The following is a 13105-nucleotide window of genomic DNA, read 5'->3' as shown; positions in this document are numbered from 1 at the left end:
TACTCAATTGTTTGAGTGGTGACTGATTTAGACAGCCCCTGTGCCGGTCAATAAGTTCTTGTGACTGGTTCTACATGTCATTGTATGCGTAAATTGCATGCTTTGTTTATACCTCACACAGTACTCAGTTACTTTTTGAATACTTACACGTTTTCTTCTTATATTTAGGATGGGAAGATGGTTACACAGTTACCTACACTATTCAGGTGATATGGTTCATTTATTTTTTATCTAGCAGTAGCATTTTTTGGTCCTGAGGAAGCAGCACGAGATCTCGAGACTCTTTTAGACTGCAGAAACATGTCGACCTTATACAACTATTAAGTGGTTATTTGTTACGCCATTTATTTGCACTGTTTTTATTGATTTAGGAGTGTGACGGTGGTTATTAAATTTGTTGTCCCTGAACACTACCTAATTTTAGAACTCCTTTTCTTATCTTTTCTTTTTCACCCACACCTTTTCACTGCACTGCTATTCAGTATTCCACTAGACACGCCTTTCTCACATCAAATACAACTGCTGTGGTTTTTCCTGGTACATGGCTTGTCATCAGGCCAGTGCAGGTTTTTTCACCTCTAACAGCAGCAGGCACTAGTGTCGAAAGAGATCCCAGATGATGAAGGGCGGTCTCGATGGTGTACTGATGGGAACTCATTCTAAGATAGTTCTCTGTAATATTGTGTAATTGTAGTTGGGTACTTTGTTAGTGTCTGTAGACTCTCTGTTGGTTTTTGTTGGTGTCAATTCTGTTCAGGGGATCCAACTTTTAGAGTCTTTAAACAACCCCTGGGACCTCCTTTTGTGTATAGTATGAAGGAAATCGCCTTAGAGTTCATTGGTGCAGCTGAACAAGCGAGTTACCAGTGCAGTTCAGGACTTTCATTGGTCTGGTGTCTGACAGAAAATAGTCTGGAAGGAGAACCACAGAGTGGAGCTTTGGGTTTAAAGATCTTCCACAAAAACATATGTACCCCATTCTATTTAGGAACAACAGATTCTAGGAGGCAGAACAGTGGCATCTAATCAACTGGTTGTGCTGAAACACTCTAGAGGGTAGTCTGGGGAAGACAACCTAAAGTGCCTCAATATCTGTATGACGAGGCAAGAGCATGGTTTGCATCACTGATGTTGTTCATATGTTTAACACTGAAGATGAAGTAAAAGGCAAGCTTTTGATCACTTTGTAATTTTATGAAAGTTTTGGCAACTCCGCTTTTATGCGGTTGCAGCTGTGGAGGAAAAACCTCACCAGTGCAATATCTTTGCTGGAGTAGCAATCTCTCAAGAACACACAGAAGTAGAAGATGATCTTTGCCACTGTAGTAATAATATTAGCCACCAAGGAAGACTCCGAAAGATTTTAAACTGCGCTAGGTAAAGAGGGATTGCAAACAGTCCAAAGGGCCGTAGATTAAAACTCCTATTTTTAACCACACCCATTTCAGCAAAAAGTAATCATTACTGCATCACCAAATGTTTTATGTACTAAAAAGGTCTCTTTCGTAATCATGATTGATATTCTGAATTATGTTTGATTCAACAGGATAGTGTTGAGAAACATGTCATGCGAAAAGTTGTGAGCTTTGCCATCACAAACAAGCATTGGCAAAGCCAATAAGTCTCACCGGTTGTCAGCGTTGTACAACAGTGTTTAAAATAAGAAAAGATAAGGACGCAATAAGAAGAGCACACAGAGAGTTGGGGCGGGTGGGCAGAAGCAATATGTACAAGGGAAGGAGAAAACAGGCACTCATGGAGTGTTGAAAGGGAAGAAAGTAGCTCCCCAAATGTGAGCAGTTGAAGAATACAAGTTATCAAATCAATAGGGTGGTAAAGAGGCTATGCTCCATGGGAGGGACAAAAACAAGACAAAAATTGGCAACGCCAATAGGTCTCACTTTTATAGTACGAGTGGCAATGTTTGTATATATTGTTCAAAAAAAGAAAAAAAAAACATTCTAGAATAGTGGAAAAAAGCAAAGACCTACCTTATGGCATTCTCAAAATTGTGCAACAAATTCAAAGTTTGTAAATTGCAGGTTTTATTTTTCACATACTTTTCATCAGGAAACTGAACAGAATTTAAAAAGAATAAAGAAGTGTAACCTTGTAAAAGGAAACGCTTGCCAAGTCCTAAATTACTTTCCACAGGATTCAGCAGTTTGTTATTCTGTACTCATCCAGGGAAGAGGTTCATTGGCCTCTAAGAGAAGTGCCTCAGACGTCAGCTTAGGGAGTGCAGCTGATCGCTTTTCGCTCAGTGCCATAGGACTCATTGTTTTTATACCAAAGCTTGTGCTTTCATGCCCCTTTAAGTCAGCTCTTCAGCCACATCTTAGGAGAAAAAACCCTGCTTCTGTCCTTTTACAGACAAACTGGGAGGGTCGGGGAGTGTTTTGGGGTGCAGGGGGAGTAGAGGGGAGAAGCAGCACACAAGGGAGAGAACTAGAAAACATGTGCACTCTCATGGAGTGCTGAACGAAAAAGAAATAAGCAGTTCCCTAAATGTGAGCAGTGGAAGAATACAAGACAGTCAAAAGGATCATAAAGAAGTTATGCTCCAAGAAGCAGAAGACATTAAATAAGAGGTAGATGAGAGTGACAAAGCCAACCAATGCTAAGCCAACTGTAAGTTCAAAATAGGTCTTTTGCCACTAGACAGCTTGCACAGTCAGATAGGCGCGACCTAAAAAGGAAGGCAAACCATCAATAAAAGGAAGCAAATAAGTGACAATAAACCCAACCAATTGTAAGCATGCTTCCACCTATAACCTTCTAAAATCTGTCTGGTAGGAGAGACCTAAAAAGGATGCAGTGCCGAAACTTTTTTTTTTTTTTGAAAACCTTTATTTATCTTATGCATAGTACACAGCGTCTGCCTACAACCACTACGGGCCGGCCGCTATGACAATCAACAACATTCCAGGTCGTCTTACTATGCGGTAAAGCTAAAAATAAGAGCGCTACGGTGTATTAGCAGCAGACATATGAAGAATAACGTAGGTTTCATTTTATAAATTTAAAGAGGTGTCATACATTCAGACCAGACAACCGAAAGGGCGAGCCGTACGACATAGTATCAACTAAAGGAGCAGCAATAGTTAGGATTTGTGCGTTGAACATTGTAGGCAGGATACATAAACACTATACTTCATTCCGCGCCAGTCAGTACCCACCCAGTCAATATATCACTGCAGGATTTATTTGCAAACTTAACCACTATATAGCAGGACGTGAGAGGGCACATTCTTACAGCAGGATGAAAGGATCCAGTGTCATACAATAAAGCGAGTTTTACGTGGAACAAGCCATGTAGGAGGATACAGGCCCTCTAAGAAATATAATCGGGAAGTGAAAACAGGATATGCGAGCATTCAATGGCTGTGTACTAATATCAACGCCATACACACAAAATCCAATAAACAGTGCAAACAACATAAGCACAGAGTGCTAAATCCTACCCAAAGGAACACCACCCGACCCCCCGTCTGATCTAAAATATACGAAAAAAGAAATGAAAAAGAAAAAGGAAATAAGAGAAATATAAAAGGAGAAACACAATCGTGCAAGATGGGCGCCACCCCGGGCCAGGCATCCCGCGGCTAATAATACAGAAGAAAGTAGAGAGCTGGCGAGAAGAAGGGTATGGCAGTCGCGACGGAGCATCGAAACAGATAAAAGTGGCATAGCGACAGACCCCAACCCACGCATGCCAGAGAAGCGAGGACAGAAGCGGCACCGCTATAAAGGGATAGAAGAGGGCCATAGAACCAAAAAAAGAAACATCTGAAAGACCCCGCCCACCCGTCCCACCCCGCACCCCTGCAGAAGGCTACGGCCTACCCTCCAAACAGCGTGCCTGTCGCCCTAATCCGAAACCCGAAATATAGTAAAGAAAGAAAGTAGAATAAGGAGACAAAAAGAGGGAGGAAAGGAAATTTGAAACAAAAATAAGATGTGAGGGAGGAGCCAGAGGATATGAACAAACACTCGGCTACGACCCTCCCCCGACCAGCAAATGAATAATTATCAAATCAATGCTACACCTTCACATACAGCAAAAACCCGCAGGGGGGGGGGGGGGGAGGGGGGGAAATGTTAACGTTTCACAATGTCGAGAGTGCAAGCAGCAGTGCAACGGACAGGTAAACCAGCAGTCTATCAGTGTCTTGCAACTCACCCCCAGCCCTTCCTAATCACGAAACCAACCCAATAAAGGATAACATGGAGCGGACCACCCAGCCCAGAATAATCGTAATGTTGACCAGGGTTACGGCAGTGATGTAGAGTAGGGAGAGCCACCATACTAATGGAATACCAAAAGTCAATGAAGCAAGTCAATTGTAGCAGCACGACAGGGCAAGCAAAAGCAAGCCGGAGTCCAGTTTCGCAGTTCGACAATGCAAAGGTACCCCACCAGGACAAAAGCTCGAATCCATCGAAGCGGGAGCAAACAGCGGTCCACCATAGTTCCCAATTGTCCAGGAAGGAGCAGATCTTCGCGTCGTGTGCAAGTCCTCGAAGTCCGGGCGGTGAGAAAGCGGAGGTTCAAAAGCCACCGGCGCATCAAGCGGCCGAAGAACAGCGTCAGCAACTCCTGGCGCAGCCGAAGGGGGCAAAGCAATGGAGGCATCAGGACGATAGGGGTGCTTGAAAGAGCGACGACCCAAAATGGCGGCGGGCTGCATGGGGTCAGTAGAAGCACCGGGGGCCAAGACAGCGTGCAAGGACATCAAGGCGTCCAGGACATCTCCGAGCGTGGGCGCTCGAGCACACGCCCAGGCCTCCGCGCAATCCGGCCAACAAGGTTCGTCGGTGCAGAGCGGATCACCCCCCACGTTGTTGGTAGCCATTTTGTGAGTTTCGCCGCCCCGCACTCCACCGCGGGCCCCCAAACAGTTCCCAAATGTGGGACTTTACAGACCTCCGGAGGTTCCCAACAATGGCCTCACCGGCACAGAACGGGCCGGCGCTCAATGGGGGGTCGGGGGGGCCCTCCGAACAGTGGCGGGCCCCACAAGCGAGAGCCGGGCGCGGGGTCCAGGGCTGCCAGACAAAACAAAGGCGAAGGGACCCCTTCACACAGTCAGCCCCCGACACATCTCGTCCCCCTCCAGCCGCATGGTCCACAAATCGGGGCCGGTTCAGGATCGCCGGGGCATACACACAACGGCTCCCACCAGTGGCTCACTCTCGCGGCCGGGGCCGGCAATCTCAGCACCGCCGGTCGGGTCCCACAGGCGAGGTCCCGGTCTTGAGCGCCCGGAGGCCCCAATCCCACCGAGGGCACAGCTGCGGACCCACAGCACGTAGGAGCCCCCGGACCAGACGGTGAGTAAGAGTGGGTCGTTAAATTCCAAAATCTGTAGTGAAGTATCGTCGCAGTACAGGATATATTGCAGGATATTCGATGTTGGCCAGAGGGCCGACGGAGCCGAGCTAAAAGGCGGCCATTACGCTCTCGAGCTAGGCTCCTCCCCGTGCCGAAACTTTTTGACAAGTAGATAAACAATAGGACAAAGAAGTTAAATATGCTAGCTATTGCATCACTCACCATTAGATGTGAAACTGTAAGGCTACTGCATCACTAGCAGGATGGAAGTGCAGGATATGCTTTACGTTGCACTACGCTACTAATGTTTGGCTCAGTACTGTTACTATGGGTAGCTATGGGTAATGAAGGCGCAAGAACACTTTTACCAGTGGAGACTTAATTAAACATTAAAAAGCGAGAGAAGGCTTTGGCCTCTGCCCAATATCACAATGGCATATGGTAAGAGGGTAGTTTCCCCCAGCCAAGGATGATATTACAGATGCACAAACATAGAAGGAAGGTGGAGTCCTGCCCTGTGGGATATCGAAAGATGAATGAATGAATGAATGAATGAAACGGCACATATAGAGCGCGTAGCTACCCGGAGGCATCCCAGCGCTGAAGCAGTTAGACTGAAGCATCAAAGAATCACTTAGGTAAGAGCCATGTTTTCAGCAACTTACGAAAGACCATATGATTGGATTCCTTTCGTAGATGCAGAGAGCGGGAGTTCCATAGTTTGGTGGCGTTGTTAGAGAATAACCGACCACCGCTTCTGGCCCTCTGAATTCTAGGAACGACGGCCAAGTGTAGCTCACCAGAGTGCAGCCGCCTGTTCGCTTGATAAGGCTGGACCATAAATGAGTTAATTGCTGGTCCCTTTGCTCCTATCATCTTGTGGGTAATGCACAGAGCCTTGAAGTGAACTCTCATGGCAGGTTTTGCAGACTGCCGGTTCGGAATCACCAGGAGCATCCTTGCGGCACAGTTCTGCACGGTTTGGAGTTTAGCGAGGACAGAACTCGGCGCACCAAGGTATAGGGCATTCCCATAGTCCAGGCATGAAAGAATAAGAGCCTGGACCATAAGCTTTCTTGCGTGGAAGCGGAGCAGAGGGAGCACTTTGCGGAGCATCCTTAGGATGCCAAAGTAGGAGGCCACAACCTTCCAACCAAAAGCCCAGGCTCTTTATCTCTGACTTTGGGGCAGGACAAGGCAGGTACAAGCCACATAGTGTCTGCTTTAAAAAGATAAGGATTGGCAAGGAGCATAAGCTCAGTCTTGTCACCATTCAGTTTTAAATGCGAGTGTTTTATCCGTTTGGCTACTTCTTCAGGGCAAGGACAGAGGCCAGTAGAGGCCTTGTCTGAATGGTTCAGCACTACAACCAGTTGGGTATCATCCGTGTAAGTCACTATGTGAACCCCCAAAGGGAAGAACAGTGTCCGCAAGAGGAGCCATATAAATATTAAAAAAAGGTGGTGCTCAGGGACGATCCCTGAAGGACCCCACAATGGAGAGACAAAGATTTTGAGATAACCTCACCCTCGAACACCTGGAAAGATCTTTCCTCCTGAAAGGATTGCAGCCATGTTAAGGCTACTCTGGTCACCCCCAATCTTCTGAGTTGTTGGACCAGAATATGGTGGCTGACCGTGTCGAAGGCTGTGCTGCAATCTTCTGAGTTGTTGGACCAGAATATGGTGGCTGACCGTGTCGAAGGCTGTGCTGAGATCTATGAGAATCACAACAGAGGAGCCTCCTGCATCGAGAATCTTTCTAACAAAGCTGTTTCCGTTCCTTGGCACGAGCCAAAGCCGGTTTGAGAGGAATGAAGGTCATGGGATTTCAAGAACATGGAGAGTGCCAAATTAACATGTTTCTCTGCTATTTTGCTAATCCCTGGGAGGAGCGAGATGGGGCACTTGTTACCGAGACAATCTGGGTCCAGGCTATGTTTTTTTCAAGAGATTACACCATAGCTCTTTTCCACAGAGGTGGGACCACAACAGCGGAGATGGAGGAATTGATCAAATCCAGGATAATCAGACCAACCAAATTGACCGCCTGTTTCAGAATCTTGGAAGGGGCAGAGTATCTGGGCGACTCGCTCTTGACGAGTGCTGAAATGGCCTGGAATGACTCACAGTCCATTAGGGGGAAGGCTTCCAGGTAATGTTCCCTGCTGTATGGGCCAGTCTCCTCTGAATAAAGATTGTTATGACTATCAGCCGGGGAGAAAGACATATAAATCGTTTGAATTGTATTATAAAAATAGTCTGCAAGTTCATTGCGGCATCTGCCCGGTACCAGGGGAGGATGGGGCTTTGAGTAATTTTTTCGCAATACGAAAAGTTTCACGGGGGAAGTTAGCTGCAAGGGAGATTTTTTCTCATAATAAGAGGCCTGAGCCTTTTTGATTTCAGTCTCGTATGCTCTAATGGAGTCCCTGTATTCCCCTTTCTTACTGAGGGAGAAGTCCTTTCTCGAGACTCTTTCATTTGTTTTGTAAATCAGTTTTAATCCTCGAAGTTTAGTGGAATACCAGGCCATCCTATAGGGCCCTTTTTGCATCTGAGCTATTTTCTTCGGGAGGACCTGGTCTAAAGTACCCTCGATCCAGTTGTACATTTTTCGTTTGTCACAATCAGATCAGTGTTATGGGGCAGCTTAGAATTTGAGTACCTACACCCACTTATCTAAGGGGAATTTCGGCCAACAGCGGGACATTATTCGCGTTGGCCGGGTTGAGGAAGTGACACAAGTAGGGGACCAGAAAAAGGGTATCAAAAAAGGTCTGGCCAAGGGATTGGAATCAGTTCCTGACCGGTAAATTCCTCCAGGTTGGAGAATATAGGTTCTAGGAGATGTCCTTTCAAATGGGTCGCATGTAGTACCTTCTGTGTAAGCTGGTAGGCCGCAAGATCCTGAGACATCTCAGTTGCGGCCGTCGATGTAGAATCATCAAAAAGTACATTGAAATCACCCAGAAGAGTAAAATTCGAGGCAGTACAAGCAACTGTCTCACATAATGATTTACAAAATTGCCCCATAGATCCGGGAGGACGATAGATTAGGATGACTGAAAGGGAGAGCGTGGGCGTGAATTCTATCATAAAATGGAGGTTCTCGCAATCTGGTAGAGGACTACCAAAAGTAAGACAGATAAGGTGGCTTTTATAGATAATGGCGATGCCGCCCCCTTTGCCTGTCGTCCTGTCCAGCCTCTGTATTACATATTTAGGGGGAAGGGATTGAACAATGTTGGGCTCTGAACCCATGTTCAGCCAGGTTTCTGTGAGAAATAGAACATCTGGACTTTCATCCATTAACAAAATTAACACCTCTGCTGCATGCTTAGGCAGTGATCTACAATTTAACAGAAAAATGTTGTAGTGTTTTTGAGAAGGAAGAGAGATGGGGGGGGGGGTGACCAGCCAGGATCTAGACTACTAGGAATGATTGAGTGGACACAGTACTATCCTGGGACTATATTTAACTGTCTGAGCTGCTCCGCGCTATAGCAATAATTATAGAAAAAGGGGCATGGGTTGTGGCCCCTGGACGCGGACGGGCACAGACGGGCTTGCCTTTGGATGACCTTAAAAACATAGAACCCAATGAGTCACTTCAAACTAGTGTATTACCTTACATCAAGTCATTAAATGCAGTGAGGCAGAAAGTCTGTGCAAATCTTGATCTCAGATCTCCAAATTATCTACAACCAATGGGATACCATGCCGTGAAAGAGGCAGTAGACAGAGAGGGAAAACATACAGACTTTGTAAATAATCAGGCTTACCGGAACACATTTAAACTAATAGAACAAGCAAGGTGAGCAGATCAGCAATTCAGTTAATAAATGCGGTAAACGGGGTACGGTCAGGCAGACATATTAAAGTTGTCTCTGATTAACCACTTGGATGCTAGGGTATGTGGAGCAATTTACTGTATATTTCCATTGAAATGAATGGGCACTCCATGACGAGCTGAGCTCGTCATGAGCGTCCCCCAATCAGAGGCAAAATTGGAATGTGATGTTATCTGAACAATTATTTTATTTTAGAAGCTATAATCTGAAACCCATATTTTATCTATGTTCCACATTTTTAAATGGCCACCTTAGAAGATAATCTGTACTGGCCAAAGTTGAGGGTATCTCATTGCACCCTCTTCCAGCACCGTGACAACAGAATTCTTAGCCACACTTGCATAGATCTAAACTAAATATAAATGCTAGTACCAAAGGCGTATCCGTGTATCCAGAAGTGGCTGTTGCAAAATATTTTGTCCAATCGGGTTTCTGAAAGTGATTGAATATTGCACTTGTCTTACGAGCACTATGAAGATACAATAAAGCAATGCTGCAGATACCTCCCCGTTTCCCCAACAAACATGTATATTTGCCCTGTTCGGAGTGGCTCCCAATGGACCGCCACTTACAGGAAAAATTGCCATCCCTAAAAAGAGCCAGAGATCACATTTTCTTCTGCTGAATTTAACCTGGGTGAAGTCAATTGAGTCTAATTGCACGCATTAAGAGGGTCCTCTTCTTGGTCATGAAATGAGAAGCTCTGTCTGTGTGAACGTCCAGTGCTAATCAGAAAAAAACTAGGACCTTATACTTATCCCAAGATAGCATCCCTTTCTTTACATCAAGATTGTTCAACTTTGGCTCACGGGGAGAGGTTTACAAACAGTTGATCGAAACAGGGAACTACTTACTCAGTCATTAGTTATCCTAAAATCTTGAATAACACTACCCTTCGTGGACCAGGTTGAAAAATACTGCTTTAAATATACAAAATTAGAGGTACTTCATAACTTAATTAGCAGTCTTACTTGATGGCAAGACTTTCATAATAAACCTTATCGAGCTCCCATTTCATACACCTTGTATTACATAAAAAGAAGAAAAAGTTGCATTCCCTGCCTGGGCCTCACCCAATTCTCCATCTTGGAGGCTCGCCTCTCCAGCTTTGCCTGCAGAGCCTGTCCAACTCCACCCGGGCGACTGAACTCCTCCACCATCTTCCGGGTCTGCTCCAACTCTTCTGGGCTCACCAGCGGCTCCAGAGCGTGAAGATAGCGGTCCATGGTCTGGGTCAGCGGTGGTACCGGCTGCCGTGGCAGAGGAAAAGTGCTGTATAGACATTGGTGGAGAGGAACTTGGCATAGTGGCAAGACCAGCTGGTTACAGGTCTAGAAGAGACAAAAAATAAGCTGCAGTTAGTAAAACACAAATTTATCAGTGTAATATTTAGCCATGTTTTTTCTATACTTTCTGTCACCAGCAACCTCTGCATAATAATAAAGGGAGTCTTATCGTGCGCAAACTTAGCCCAATGGGCGTCAAGGCGCCTAATTCCAGAACCAGCTCATAGCAATAACCCTGCGGTTCAGCCTGTATAGGCCCTTGAAAAGCACCACGTTTTTAAGGCCTTTTTAAACAACGCTAGAGAAGGTAGAGTCTTGATCTCCATAGGCAGGATGTTCCAGAGCTGGGGGGCAGCGACAGAGAAGGCCCTGGCTCCCCATCTGGTGAGCTTGAAACGAGGGACAACAAGCTGGAATAGTCCCAAAGAGCGAAGACACCTTGTAGGATGGTAGCGAGTAAGCAGGGAGCTGATAGCGCCTTTAGGTCCATCCTCGAGAGCTCTGTAGGTCAGACAATTCTGTGCTGAATAGGCAGCCAATGTAGGTCTCTCCTCGCAGTAGTAGCAGAAGAAGCCCTAGACAGGTCTAGGACAAAACGTGCAGCAGCATTCTGCACGATTTGCAGTCGATGTATGAGGCCCTTGTTGGACTCCATGTAGAGAGAGTTGCAATAGTCTAACCTGGAACCAAGAAGGGCGACTGCAATCTGCTTACGTGCTTGAAGAGACAAATAGCTGCGAATTCTATTGAGCGTCCTGATCACGCCCCAACAGGTTGCGACAGTCCGATTCACCTGAAGAGACATCGAGAGTGAAGTATCAAACACCACACCCAGATTTCTGGCAGATTGAGAGGGAGTGGGGCAGGTACCAAGAGAGGAAGGCCACCACTCACTCGACCAGACATCCTGGTCCTTCCCAAAGACCAAGACCTCAGTCTTGTCGCCATTTAGCCTCAGGGAGTTGATAACCATCCAGTCTGCAACATGTTGCATACAGGACCTGAAGCTAGAGGCAGATGTTATGACAGAGGACTGAGTGAGTGACACCATAATCTGGGTGTCATCGGCGTATGATACCACCTCCATCCCCTGCGATCTTACAAGCCTAGCAAGGGGGGCCACGTAGATGTTGAATAGGGTCGGACTTAATGCCGACCCCTGTGGCCCCCCACATTGCAAAGACTTCGCTGGGGAGAGGTGGTTACCAAGCATCACTCTCTGTTCCCTATCGAGGAGAAAGGAGTCGAGGAGACTCAGGGCCGAACCAGTGACACCTGCCTCCCTAAGCCGAGATGTTAAAATGGCAGGAGACAAGGTGTCAAATGCGGCCGTGAGGTCCAATAGCACTAGAACCGTAGTTTGTCCAGCATCAACTTTGCGTCGGATGTTATCGACTACAAAGGTGAGAGCAGATTCTGTGCTGTGATGTTTTCGAAAACCATGTTGGGTGGTGTCTAGATACTCAGAGGCCTCAAGAAAAGAGGATAAATGGTGATTCAAATGTGCTTCCAGCATTGATTGTACAGCAAGACACAGAGGTAGCTATTACGCATTTGGCCTTCCTTTACTACCTAAAAGCAGCAAAAAACAGACTATCACATATTAGCAGTAAAATACTTCAAGCAATAGCATACTTTCAACTCTCTAACATCATATCCTGTCCTGTGATCCTACTCTTTTCTTTGCTGCTCACCTCAAAGATAATGGGGTGATATCTATACGTATTCATTTTTGGGTCAGATTGTTTTTCTGCATTTATTGTGAAATTTGTTTTAGAGTTGACTTTAAGAAAGTGTGCTTTCACAAGCCTTTTCACTCCGGCCAGGCCACTGAGGGGCCTGACTGGCTGGACTGCTGTGGGCAGTTATCACCTGGTGCATGAGGCACCAGGGTACAGTGGTTTAGGGTCCTTAAACAGAAGATCATCAGAGGCAGAGGAGGTCTTGATGGTTGTGTGCAGTGGGATCATGAGGTGGGGATTCTTTGACTGAATGCCCCCGAACACATGATGATAGCGGATTAGGTCACGTGACAGGTACGTCTGTGTGCATCAGGAGGATGGCACAATGGAACTCGTTTTCTCTAAAGCCTGGAGTGGGCAATGAATAACAGGGCACCCAGACCTAAAAGGGTAGAGCCTGGCACCCACTAAGGAACCCACAGGATTTGGCAGCTGAGGCAGCGTACCGTCCACAATTATGGTACACACTAACGTCTGCTGGAATATGTTGGCAGGCGTTGTAGGCATTCGGTGTTGGACATGGCCTTTCTTAGGGGGATTTCCCCAAAACCTTTAGCGGTTTGTCCTCCTGGTTTTTGCCAACTGTCGTTTCCAGACATTAGGACTCTGGGCACTTTCCCACTGTACTGCAGCGAGAAAGTGAGTGCGCACTTCCTGCACATGTCAGGATAGGGTGCTCACTTGACTGGGTTAGGTGTCTGTAAGAAAGCGCCCCTTTTTGCATGGTTGCCCCCCTCATTTTGCCTGATATCTGATGCAACTTGACTTATGTGCCCTGGGTCCCTGCCAATCAGGTTCCCAGGCCTGTGTTCTTTCCCAAAACTGTACCTTTGTACCCACAATTGGCACATCTCCGGCCACAGATGAGCCCTTGTAAAAGGTACCAAGG

At 46.4% G+C, this 13105-nt stretch overlaps 1 protein-coding gene across 1 annotated transcript in view; it reads right to left on the bottom strand.

The window, feature by feature from the left end:
• The window catches only part of LOC144756274 (carnitine O-acetyltransferase-like), a 177215-nt gene that overhangs the window by 104224 nt on the left and 59886 nt on the right, over positions 1-13105 (bottom strand). Inside the window, exon 2 of the mRNA XM_078645930.1 lies at positions 10262-10519. Within this exon, the coding sequence (XP_078502056.1) occupies positions 10262-10519 (258 nt within the window). The remainder of the gene's footprint in view (positions 1-10261; positions 10520-13105) is intronic.

Source organism: Lissotriton helveticus, chromosome 5_1 (assembly GCF_964261635.1).
Source record: "Lissotriton helveticus chromosome 5_1, aLisHel1.1, whole genome shotgun sequence".
Taxonomy (NCBI): domain Eukaryota; kingdom Metazoa; phylum Chordata; class Amphibia; order Caudata; family Salamandridae; genus Lissotriton; species Lissotriton helveticus.
This window is presented reverse-complemented; position numbering and strand designations above follow the sequence as displayed.